The 13,510-nt window shown below is 47.1% G+C and overlaps 1 protein-coding gene across 1 annotated transcript in view; it reads left to right on the forward strand.

Annotated features, from left to right (window-relative positions):
• The first annotated feature begins 7,500 nt into the window (after positions 1–7,500).
• LOC133351727 (guanine nucleotide-binding protein G(i) subunit alpha-1) overlaps positions 7,501–13,510 on the forward strand; it is a 29,446-nt gene continuing 23,436 nt past the window's right edge. Inside the window, exons 1-4 of the mRNA XM_061567158.1 lie at positions 7,501–8,056; positions 10,163–10,205; positions 10,770–10,911; positions 12,317–12,474. Coding sequence (XP_061423142.1) covers positions 7,939–8,056; positions 10,163–10,205; positions 10,770–10,911; positions 12,317–12,474 — 461 coding nt within the window. The 5' untranslated portion in view covers positions 7,501–7,938. The remainder of the gene's footprint in view (positions 8,057–10,162; positions 10,206–10,769; positions 10,912–12,316; positions 12,475–13,510) is intronic.

Genomic DNA, 13,510 nt, shown 5'->3' on the forward strand with positions numbered 1-13,510 from the left:
ATGTAGCTCTGCTGGCCCTCTCTCAAGATGTCCACAATTATGAGTGCCCAGTGTAAGACACCTGGATAACCAGACAATCTGCACTGAAATCAGCAAGACAGCTGCTGCGTTATTCTAATAACCCAATTGACCACACTGACAGGGGACAGCCCTTTGGCTGTGGTTCCCAACATTTCTGGACCCCTGGACCACTATCGACCCTAAGCAAATATTCGGGTATTGACAGACCACCATACAGTGGACCACCCGGGTATTCCATTGTTGTGCAACATTCAGCAGAGGGAAAGTAGCGACACGCAGGGTGTGTTTGAGCCATCATGGGCGATTCCTCCAATCAAGTATACAGCAAATGCACCAATCGAGAACTCTTGTGAATTTCACAGTGGGCAAGGCCAATATGTAAGAACTGTTTTAAGTAATAGAAATATGATGCTTTGTCGCCTCTATGCGGAGGGAATTAACACCAAGATATCTGTGTTCGTTAACATGATTACGTTTGGGAAGAAGCAAATGACCAGAGAGATTTATTTGAAGCAGCTCTGTAAGTGTGCAGCAGGATACACATGCGTGCACTTTCAGGTACATTGGAAGTGGCCCTTTGGCACCACCTCAAAATGAATTAATGCCATCTAAGTGGCACCCACAATTGCAAAGTGAATATTTATTCCGCAGCACAGTGGAAGGACGCTACTTGACCACCATCTGCCACAGGCCAGCAGCCAGGGAGCTCGCTGGCGCCACCTATGGTGATCTGACCCAAACGCCTCTTACGGATATAGCCACGGTGTCGGCAAGTGCCACCCCAGACACTTGCAAGCAACGCCTCCTCGGCTTTGTTGAACCTCCAGGGCAGTCTGAGGACTGGGACCTCCGTTGCTGCCCACCATTGGCAGCTGAGCCCACGAGGGGGGCAAGTGACCGTGCCTGAGGGTGGCTGTCTTCGGTCAAGTGGAAATCACGCGCGTTACCAATTAGCAGACCAACTATAATCACCCAGGAATGTCCTTAACGCACGTGACGCTACTCCACATCGACCAGCCCCCCTCATTAATATTCATGGTCAGGTGACGTCATTCCACATGGACACCCCCTCATTAATAATCATAAACAGGTGACGTCACTCCACATGGACGGCCCCCCTCCATTCATAATAATTAGCGGGTGACGTCACTCCACATGGGGGGCGGGGCACCTCCTCCCCCCCCCTCGGCGTCAACTCACAGCCCTCACTACAAAGGCAGAACCCTCACGTCACGTGGTCTCCGTGACGCTGTTGAGACATCAAAGTAAAAAGGACGTCATGGTGAACAAGGGATTCCAACCTTAGAATTAAATAGGTCTTTCTCACCGCGCCCTTACAAATTTCCCACGCATTGATGCAATGGATATCACGTCACGGTGTGCTTTTCGCTTGCAAGTTTCAGATTCACTGCAAAAAGCTCATTATTGATTACACGTGCAGACGACTCAGGGACCCAACTTTAAAAAATATCCCTTTGGGGGTGGGTGGGGAGGAGACTCCAGTACTGGTATCAATAATTATGACGATAAATGTGTTTCATATTCAATAGCGTACGTCACTAACTGGTTTTATGATATATTATGCATTAAATACAGTATAACGATAATGGGAGGATGGTAGCGTTGGTCATAATGATGGTGATGATGAGAATGGTTATAATGGTATGTATGTTGAATTGCTTTCACACCGTACGTAGCCAACAGTGCTTATCGGAGGTGCGAAGTCAACAGCGGTGTATTGTGTAGAGCTGTATTCCCCCGTGTCTGCATGTGTGTAAGAGGCATTTTTCACCCCATAGTACTGTAAATCCATGAATTGTCACAATCCACGGGAGTGATTTCCATGTCGCCTTATTTCACTGCCTCGTATACATTGATTCTTGTTTCTTTTTTTTCTGTTATTATATTCTCAAGGTTGCTCCCCCATCCAGGGACCTGCATTATTAGGATGTTTGACTCATACCATTAATGAGTGTTTGGCTTGTCGGGGTAAACCAGAGCACACGGAGTAAGCCCATGTAATACGAGAGGGTGACACAGCCAGCAATGCCATCTTATGCCAATCTCTCAGTTCTGCACCAACAACATCTGGCAAAGCCGCTGATTTATCCATCAAAGCATTACGCGTTCTCAGCTATGCATAGCCTCTAATATTTTTAGTACATATATTGAGAGCATTGTGGATGCTTTCGTGTGATTTATTTGTGGGCAAGCCGTTTAACACACACATGTAGCTTTAACAGTTGCTACAATGGGTGTGAGGTGGTTGATCTAGTGAAAGTTAACAATGCTCTAACATTCGATAAGCCAAGTGTACAAAGAGTTTGTATTCCATTGTTAAGTTGGCTGTGCTTTTGGGCTTGAGGTCAGTTGACATTGGCCAACAGGATACAGAATTCCCCCAGGAAAGCACTTATTCCAAACATATAAATGACAAAGGGCAGGTGCATCCGCACCCACCGCCACCTTGAAACCATTGTTCTTGCAGCCTTGTAACAATGGCGATAAGTTAACTACCTGGAGTGTTATACAGGAGGTCGTGGGTTCGATCGCGACCCGGACGCCTGCTGGAAATTTGGAGTTTGTGTGTTCTCCGGTTTTTCCCTCCGCATTTGGAATCAACATGCGTGTATAATATTTGGCTCCTATAAATTTCCACATGAGAAACCACTTTGGTGAGCTATCATTTGTGGCCATGTCACTTCTGAAAAAGAGCTATTTAGCTCAGTGGGCCTTACCTGGTAAAAATAAAAAAATGTGTTTAGTTTATAATGTGGAGAAACATTAAGAGGTTTATCATCTCCAGTGCAAAGCAAATGTACATTGTCCTGATATAGTTTCATTACGTTTTACTAATGGCTCATTCACCTCACACGTGTTGAGGGGGGGGGGAGAGACTGTCTTGTAAAGAGGACGAAAAGCCTCTTGCAGAGGATTCATCATGAGACCAAGATCCAGTCACAACAACAACATAGTCTCAGCATGGCCCACGGAGCTGCGCCAGCCAACAGTTTCCTGGCATGTTTCACTCACACGAGGCCAGATTGTTCCATGGTGGAGAGGATAACGTAGCTTGTCAGTAATAATAATAATGTGAATCCACTGCCGAATGAAGGCCTTCCCATTGTGTGTATTTGACTATACTCCACCACACTGGTCATTGTGGCGGCGGGGGCTCAGGACTGGTTCCACTATCACTCGCCACTGATGTTAGTCCTGGCCAGGAATATATCTCAGTTTTCTCAGGTTATAGGGCAGTGCGACAACCATTACGCTACTGCTTCCTCCGAGCATGTATGGTTTAACAATCTTCAGCCACTTTTTTTTAACAATCTTCAGCCACTTTTTTTTACAACTGATGAAAATTCCTCTGAAAATTACCTACAAATCCTCCTCCAATACATACTACACGCTGTCAAGCACAAGAAAGGTCAGACACAATACACCAAGACCTCTTAATGTCCCGAGTTAAGCTAAACTGAGGATGTGGTATGCCAGGACACACTGCCCGCACTGTGGCTTGTGGACATTCGTCATTAAAAAAAAGTAAAACTGGCATCTTAGTGTGTGCAGCTGACAATTTACCTCCAGTGCTTTGAAGTGGCTGATTGTAAGTGCGATTGTAGAACCTGTTCGTGCACGTTTAAATACATCCAGAGTTAATGTTTACATTCTGTTATTGTGATGGTGTTGTGCCGTCGAAGTTAGAAGTGTGAAACAGTTGTGGCTGCAATAGATTGCAATGCCCTTATTTGTAAACGTAATGGGTTTTCCAGACAAATATATACTATCGAAAAGTATAGCAAATGTTGCAGTTAAAATGTTCTAATTTAAGTATTTGGATAGAAAATACGTAAATTCAGGTCAGTGAATGGTGTGAAGAGCTGTTTTAAGTAATGTAGGTGCATGTGGTGTGTTCTCGTCCACAGAGTGTAATAAGTGTGTGCAGATTATTTGTGATACTGCATTGGCAGTGGCGCACGATCACAGACAACAAAAAAGCTGAACGTCGCCACAACAAAAAAAAGCATATAATTGGCGACGCCTCGGGCAATGGGCCCTCACACCACAAGTTTGTTTAACAAAAATATTTGATTATGGAATGCTTTGATGTTGTCTTGCCGACCGAGTTGCCCTTGAAAAATAGCTTATCAGTTCAATGGGCTTTACGCTTATGATTCTGAAACGCCTGCCATAGAGAGAGGCCATACAGGTAATGTGCAGACAGATCTTGCGTTCGTGGTGTTGTGCATGCTGCCCTCTAGTGCGCTGTGAATATGGCAGCACAGTTCTATAGTTGGCAGCACTTGGTGAGACCTCTGTCCATTTAAGGAAGATTTTGTTTGAAATTTGTCGATATGTGTGCACTTGGAAAATGCACATGTGGTTATGGTTGTGCGGGAATTAAAGTGGTGGTGCGCCAATGAAGTTATTGGCCGTGATAGTAGAACGTTATGTATCGCAGGCAGGGGCAGTGATTAATGTTGAGTACTGTTAGCACTGATGCTGCTATTCCAAGTATTCTGGATGTTCGTGCCACACATGAAAGGCATTGTAATATTTACAGTAATTGCAAAGTTATAACACTGCAGTACATAGCACGAAACAACACTTCATTCTGTTTTAACGCCGCTGTGAACTGGCACCTTCACAAAAACTTGCTTGGCGTCACTTAAAAACACAACAGCACGCTAGAAATAACTGCAGCACTTAATACGTCTGAAATACAAAATTATACACTCGTGTGAAAAAAAGTAAAGTATCTTAAAATGCTGCAAAAACAAGATGGGGTAACATTTTTACTTTAAAGTAAAAATTATTGTTCGAGTCGTTTTGTTTTTATAGTTGTTGCCGAGTGTAACCTGTCACGACGAGGCCAGTGCTTTTCTCTTGCCACATGACCAAGCGTCATGGCCGTGGTTCTGAGATGGATGCTGATTATCCAGGCAGGATGTGGCAAATGCAAGGGAAGACACGATTCGCTAAAGCTCTATTCCCCACACTTGAACATTCAGATTAATTATTTTGGGTTAGGCTCCGTAATTATCTGGCTAAATATGTGTCGTAAGACCTTCCACCACCCATCATAGCCAAATAAATTACGACGAAGATTTGGCCAGATCAGAATGTGGCCGAACCCAAAAATCAATTACGAATCATATTGGTTGTGAAACCTGCTACGTAAAAACTTTGAATGCCATGTGATGGCTCTTGACAGAAAACAATATATACATTTTTCTGTTCCATGTATCACTTAAAATGTGACGAGGCAACCTGGATTTAATACTTATATATTGGAAATACTGCATAACTGAGCTGATATTTGAATGTTTTTCACGGATAACTATAAGATGACTATTTTTAGACAAGTGTTTGCATATGAACAACAAGCTGAGACAGGTGTTGGTTATCTGGACAATCAGCACGCAACGTCCAGAGTTAGGTGGACATATCTCCCGTAATATCTTCCGTGGAATCTTCTGCAGTGATCCTGTGGTCTTAATACGTTTAACAATATCACTACAGTGTAAGTGGTGTACAGCTGACACGAAGCAGGCATCTTTATTTGCATTGGATTCCATTCTCTTCTGTTCGCCAGTCACGATGGGAGAGCTCATACAGCGATAATAAAAACTCTAAATCTATTCAAACATTAATGGCCATGCCCAGCACAGATAATGTAGGACTGGTATGGTTGTGGTTCGTGATCAAATATGGATGAGGTGAAGTTAATTTTATGGATGAGGTAATTACAACTGAAGGCCTTGCTATATGTGGGCTGAAGGGGCTTCAGTTGCGGACAGGATGTGACAGAGACAGATGGACAATTAACAAACAGTGGAGTATTGTATACCCATTGTGTCATGTTTATGGCACGACTTAAAACAAGATGGTTGGTTGAGTCATCAAACTCATGGGCTACACGTATACAGAGGACATGCCCATGTTCAAATGTGTTGTATTATTTCCCTTGTTTACCCAGGAAAGCCTCACCGAGTCTCAATACAATTTTTTAAGAGGTTCCTGCCGGGGCCAATGTTGTGTAATCCCAATTTATAAATTTTCTGGAAATGTGCAGCATTGAGATGTTTGGCCGATACCCGTTGCATTAAAATTGCTGTGGAAGGAAACCCATGAGAAACAGGGGGATAACATACACACACACAACATGTAGAAATGTGATCAAAGCTAAGTACAACAAAGTAAAAATTAATCACTGCAAAAACAACTGTGAAGTGAGATCAGCGTGGGTGAGTGGGGTTGTTTTATTCGACTGGACGTCTGTGAAACAGCTCTATAGCTCATCGGATTGCTTCGGTGTCAAGCGAAGCGAGTGGGGAGGCGGTGGGTGGCGCGTTCGCCTCTTGTTGCTGCAGACGCTCGCGGTTCGGATCCAGCAGGCCGCCCTGGTGGGTGTATTCATCATAACATACGCACCTCGGCTGCTTCACAGTGGATGTTAAAATATCCTCTGACATAATTTGCAAAAGGCCATTGTGTGCCTGCGTCATGATCAAAATGTGCATAATTAAAACAAATACAATGCAGTTTATTCATTTGGGAATACACACAGCATCAAATGCAGCTTTTTTACACGTTTAAATATTTTTTATACCTCGTGTGGTCGCGTTTTGTTTTATCTTTGTCCGGCTTAATTTATTTTCTGTGATTTGTTTAGTTTGTGTCATTGTGGTCACCCCAGGCCACTCTTTGTCTCTTGGGTGCTCTCCTGGCTGAGAAATACGTGAACCGTGACCCCCATGGAATCGTGCGAACCTCATGCACACTGCGCCGCTCGACCAGGAACCATCCGCCGCCGAGTTTAATCGTCATCGTTTGACCGTATGTCCTGAAGAAGGGCCATTGCCCGAAACGTCGCCGATATATTTGTACTTTTATACGGCCATCGTTAGGAATGCGGCGTTGTTGAATGTTTGTCTTGCTTGTGCACAACGCCACTGTCCATGCGAGATGTTGAGTGTGGATCTCATATTGAAGTGGGGGGAGTGGGAGGGACGGAGGGGAGGGAGTGGGGGGGGGAGTCGGGGGATGAGAGAGGGAGTGGGGGGGGGATGAGAGGGGGTGTGGGGGGGGGAGTGAGGGGAGGGAGTGGGGGGGGAGTCGGGGGGTGAGAGAGGGAGTGGGGGGGTGCGTGGATCTGGAGGGAAAACCTCACCTCTGGCACCGCACCACACCCCCACCCCTCCCCCGCCACCTCGCGCTGCGTCAGTTGTCTCGCGCGCCGCCATTGGTCAAACCGCAATTCAACAGGAAGCCGGACAAGCCAATGGGGAGTGACCCCTCGCCGCCACGCGACGACCCGCCAGGATGTGACGTCGCGCCGCTCGCGTGGGCGCTGCGCCGCCATGTTGGGTGAGGGAGGCTCCCGCGCTCCCGGGGCACGCAGGGCGGGAGGGGGCGTGACGTCACCGCGCCCCGCTGTAACCGCCACCGCGCGGTCGCAACCAACCTGACCCAAGATGGCGGCCGCGCGGTCTCGGCGCGAGTGACCGCAGCGGGGCGGAGTCTCGGGAGGTTCACCTCCTGGGCGCGACATCACCCAAGCGGCGGCTGCGGCGGCGCCTCGCTCCTTCCCCCCTCCCCGCCCGCTGCGTCTCGCCCCCCTCGTCTCTCTATTGTTACCTCCTCGCGCGCCCTCGTCCCACCGCGACCACATCGCTCGTGCGGCCACGGCTCGCCGAGTGCCGTCGCGCTCTCTCGCCCTGCTGCTGCTGCTGCCGCTGCCGCGGCTGTCGTTTCGCGAACGAACTCTTCGCCATTGTTGAGACTTTATCGTTCTCCCCGCTGCCCCCCCCTTCCCATCCGCGCCTCCGCCCGACTTCGCGGAGTCCGCGACAACCAAATAACAACAGCGGCAGCAGTAACAACCGCCGAGAAACAGGCGATCGTTCCAGCATGGGCTGCACGCTGAGCACCGAGGACAAGGCGGCCGTGGAGAGGTCGCGCATGATCGACAGGAACCTTCGAGAGGACGGGGAGAAGGCGTCCCGAGAGGTCAAGCTGCTGCTGCTCGGTGCGTCCCGGACACTCGACACACACACGCGCGCCACACACACAAATGTGTACCGACGGTCGCGTATACTCACACGAATGGCCATGCCTATAAAGACCCCCCCCCCCCCCCGTGTAGCCGCTAACAGACTGTTGGGGCAAGTGCTGTTATGAAGGCCGGGACGGCACATGGGGGGGGGGGGGGGTGTCCAGTACCACGCCCGGCCGCCTTTGTGTCCATAGTGGCGATGTTTACACACCGCACCGGGTACTCGTTTAAGGCCGAGTCGACTTAGGGGAGACCCAGGAATCTTAACTCGGAGACGCCGGCCGGGTTCGTAGCGCAGCGCGCGAACCGCTCCACTGCCGCTCCCCACTACACAGACGGGCAAAGATCGCCCAAATCGAGGCCCAAGACTGTTGGGGCCAGTGTGTGTTGGAGAGCATCTTCATCAGAATCCTGTATCGGGAGGTTGGCTCTGCGCACGCGGGGGTGGTTGCCAGAACCACGCCCGGCCGCCTTTGTATCCTTATTGGCGATGTTTACACATCGCACCGGGTTTGTCACGTACTCAGATTGTAAATGTTGTGGGTTTACTCTCCAACACACCGGTGTGCTGTCCGAGTAACGAATTGGCCACGTTAAATTCACGTGACAAACCTCACTAATTGGTTGTCGGGTGGTGTCGGGTTTAACGACACATTTATATTTACGCGATCTAACCCCCCAAAAAAACCCACATTATAGATGATATTGGTCGCGAAAGGCGACTTGTTAAACAGAGCGTACGTTCCACACAAACTCAGCTCTCCACATCACACAAACACATGACAATATAGTAATAACACGGTAGAATTAAACGATATCGGCAAACCGCGCATACTATCTCATCAATTATTCACAGCCTCATGCTGCTCGCTCGGTGCGTCCCTGTAGCCCCCCCCTCCCCATCACACAGACGCAGTTTCACGATAGAGATCCCCCACGTAGCCTACAGACTGTTGGGGCAAGTACACAGGGCACAATGACACGCGGGTACAAACAGACCTTGGCTATCCTTCGCAGCTATTCGGGCACCCACAATGCGGCACAGACAAACGCCATCTATTTTCGTCCCCTCTATACATCACCCCCCAAATCGGGGTACCCTAACCTCTTGCTGAACAGGCAAGATATATTGTGAGAAAACCACGTGTGCGTGGCGGAGAGCGTCGTCACCATCAGCCTGGAATTTCCTCGCCTTCGCAGAAGGCAAAGCACACTACTGGCCGCCTCTGCTGCTGCTGGTGGTGATGATTACAATCTGCTTGCCGCAGTGGAAACGACTCAAAAGTGGAATGCTGTTGCTCGCTGTGTCAGTCACAGGCTGTGGTCGAGCCTGTTCGTGTGCCCCCCCCCCCAGCCGCCTTAGCACCGCCACGCGTGTGTTGTGTCCACACCGCCGTCTCCACCCGCCGCATGCTGTGTCCCGCACGTTTCACGATGAACACCGTCCACACACACAGACGTAGAGGGACGAGCGACGAGAGCGCGTCGACTGTGGTACGCCGAGTTGAATGTTACTCGGGAGAGGGCTGTTGTCGCTACTGGCTCTAGCGAGGCGAATCGGGCAGCGAGGCGAGAGAACAAAGGCGTGGAGGAAGAGGCCGTGGGATGTCTGCCTCTCTTCACTCCCCCCCCCACTTCTGTTTTAAGCAAGCACGACGTACTGGACATCTGTGAAAAGGGGCCTTATAGCGCATCGGATTTCTCCAGTACAAATACATGTTCTGATTCTGAATCTTCAAGCAAGCGTGTAACCGTTTCTGAATCTTCAAGCAAGCGTGTAACGTGATCTATTCCAAGTTAAAGTGACAAATTAAGCGACTGCGTTGGCAGTGGTGCACACGAGAACATGGCACGCAAACACACTAAAAACTTCGCTGCCCTCGGCCATGAGCATTGCGGCTGCCCTGTTACAGATGAGCAGTCGCTTGTTCCTAATAGCCTAGCAACGTGTCCCCCCAGCAGTAGCCCAAGACTCGAACTGTTGTCGTTCGTGTTCGAAGTGAATTCAAATGAACCTTCACATGAGAGGTGCAGAGAGTGGAGGGCTGATCCCGGGGCTTGTGTGGTTGTCTATTGCAGGTGCTGGAGAATCGGGGAAGAGCACCATAGTGAAGCAGATGAAGTAAGTTGGTTGGATGTCACACTTGAAGCCCATGTTCTCAACCCTTTTTTATATTCCACCCCCCACCCAATGAAGGCGACTGGTCTCCCCCTCCACCAGCCCCACTCATGAGCTTAATCATCATGTCTGTGTTGGCACTCATGAGGTGCGTGAACATGTCGCTCTAAATTGCGGTGGACACTCGTGCGTGTCCGCTGCTTTGGCTGCGATTCCATCTTTGGTCTCAACCACTGGCAATCATCCCGTACATCAACGGGTCCTGCCGAAGCACACTTATTCAACAGTAAACATCCCCTAGTGTCCACTATCCTTTCTTTCAAGGTAATACTTAAAGATTCTTGGAAAAGAGCTGCTAACTTTTGGAAGAAGGCGTGACCAACTTCATCACTACGAATAATGCCATTAAGCTGAAACATACATGCGTATATGTTTATGTTGAACTCCTTTCACACCGTACTCAACCACCCATAACCAACCACGAGGCCTGTCGTGTTTTAATGAGACATTGATATTAAACATGATCATATTTTGTTCCCTCTCACCTATTCTGTCCCGTGTTTTCAGAATTATTCACGAGGCTGGCTACACAGAGGAGGAATGTAAACAGTACAAGGCTGTGGTGTACAGCAACACCATCCAGTCAGTCATCGCCATCATCAGGGCAATGGGAAACCTGAGGATTGATTTTGGGGATGCTGGCCGGGCGGTAAGTAAACATCATCATTGTCTGCAAGTTTCATTGTTTCTACGTAGAATCAAATAACAATTCAATTCATATTTTACACATTTTATTACATTGAGACGATCCGAAAATTGCGGTGTCAGACAGATAACCCGTCAAAAACAATTGTTGTCTGCCTTTGTGTTCGGTTTAACTGTGGCATGTCAGTATAGATTGGTTCTGCATTTTCACGCACACATTTGAAACAGGTTTTTACGTATGCTCAAGAGGTTTTTATTTCTATATTACTCGGATTTACTCAAAACGAACATGTGCCTGTCGTGTAGTGGAACATTTCCTATGTATTCAAGACAAAAAGGGTGTGGTTAGGCAGAGGGAAATGACAAGGCGCTCGCATTTAACACACTGAATAATATCTGAATGAACATTTATAGAGAAACAAAACGCGCACCGAAAAATTTTTGATTGGCTTCTCAAAAGCATTAGGAGAAGTGCGAGTGGTTATTTTGCATGAAATGTCATTCGAACATGGTTTGTAATTGTAACCAGCCTTAATCCTTGTTGCAATACACTTCCCCCTGCCTGCTAATCACGATCAGGTGGTAAGGTTGCCCATGTGAAGCCACCTTGTATGTGAAACATTGCCTCTCGTTCATGGTTTTGTTAATCGCATTGCTGGGGTTTTTTTTTGACGGAAAGTGACCAAACTAAAAAGTTTAGCATTTGAATGCTTTTCCTGCCATGCATCTGCTGAACCAGCCTTTTTGATTGAACACAAACATTTCGCCCTTGTGTTCGTGAAGCTGCAAAGCTACCGCTGGGTACTAACTTAAACATGGACATTGGTTTCTGCTTTACAGTGTTTCAAAATAAGTTATAATGGCTTCATAAGGTTTGCAATCCAGAAAGGAAATATATTATGGTGCTCCACAAGCAATGGGCAGCCCTTTGAGATATAGCGAGTTAGAGGCTTTAACCATGTGTTATGAAAACTCTCTTAAAATAAACCTACACATGTAGGTGTGTCTTCATGAAAATAATAAAATGTAACACATGGCTGGGTAGTTAGCAGAGTTGTTACCATTCTTTGTGAACGTTTGTTGCCCTAATTTTCATTTGTGAGCTGGGTTGTTTTAGCAGTTTGTTACCAGCATAGATACATTTCTAAAATAATTACCAGTTAAAGTAATTGGACAAATCTGAGGTGTCCTTAAGTTTGTGTAATACATGTTAATATGTAAGGAAAGTATACTCACCTCACTGACTTGGGAACAGCCAACACAATATTTAATATCAAATATTCAACCTAAATTTCTGCTTAGAAATAGAGTAACAAGTGTGCGGTGATATAATTCAAAAGGGCCTGTTGCTCGTGCAGTTAATTCGATGATGCACCAAGGTAATTGTCTGACACTTGGTCTGCGTGCAGGATGATGCGCGGCAGCTGTTTGTGCTGGCGGGGTCGGCGGAAGATGGGCTGATGACACCCGAGCTGGCGCAAGTCATCAAGCGGCTGTGGGCAGATCCGGGCGTGCAGGCGTGCTTTCGGCGAGCCCGCGAGTATCAGCTCAATGACTCGGCTGCATAGTGAGTAACTCGGTTTGAGTTTTAATGTTTAATTACGGCATTGAACTAATTTGTAATAAAAGCATGAATGCACAGGATAAAGTTATGTTTTTTTATTATTTCCAACTGGCTTGAGGCTGAATCGAGAGGAACAGGATTTCACCCGCAATCAATTTGCAACCTGTTTTTGGCTTTTTGCATGATTCGACTTGCTCATTTCGGAGTACCGCTGAGCTGGTCAATTGTCGCATCAACACTTTTATATCTGTATAAAGTTACGGGTTAAGGCCGTATTTTTTAACTGGCACCCGAAGGCCCGGGGCATAGTGCTCTTCGCTCCTGACATAATGCAATGATCCCCAAGTGCATGGTGTCATCACCCACTTTTACTTTAATTGTAGTCAATGGAGAGAACAGGAGAGGCACAGTGTGTTTGTTAATTACAAAATAAGTACTAGTTTGTTCAAATAACTGAAATAAGTCTGTTGCCTTTTGGGTTTGTTAGACGGAAGTTTTTGGAATAGGTTTAGCATGTAGGCTTTCGCGACCAATATTATCCATAATAATGTTTTTTGGGTTATATCGCAGAAATATAAATGTCGTTAAACCCGCCAATTAGTAAGGGTTGTCAATTAAACAAAACGTGCCATTTAGTTGCCACTTCGGCACCAATGTGTTAGAGAGTAAACCCACAACATTCACAATTCGAGTATGACATTTCGCTGGCGATTACTACAACTAGCTTCATCAGGCGATATCCGGAATTGTGAAAAAAGATTTTGGAATGTGTACCTTGCATCAGCAACATGCAATTCGATAGGACGTGCCCTTGTGGTTGTTATGGCAACGTTTCAAAAAAACATGGTTGGCTTGCACCTAGTGTGATGGTGATGAGCTGTTTGTTTATCAAGGTACATAACATGCTACCATGTAACATAGCATCCAAAACCTATAAAACATAGACGTTACAAGAATTCCAGGTGAGTTTGTGCGATGAGTGAATCGGGCACTATGTATGCTCTGGTGATGAAAGTATTACTTGGCGTCTTCTCCGGCA

This window comes from Lethenteron reissneri, chromosome 38 (assembly GCF_015708825.2).
Source record: "Lethenteron reissneri isolate LAM-NWPU_2019-01 chromosome 38, ASM1570882v1, whole genome shotgun sequence".
Lineage (NCBI taxonomy): Eukaryota > Metazoa > Chordata > Hyperoartia > Petromyzontiformes > Petromyzontidae > Lethenteron > Lethenteron reissneri.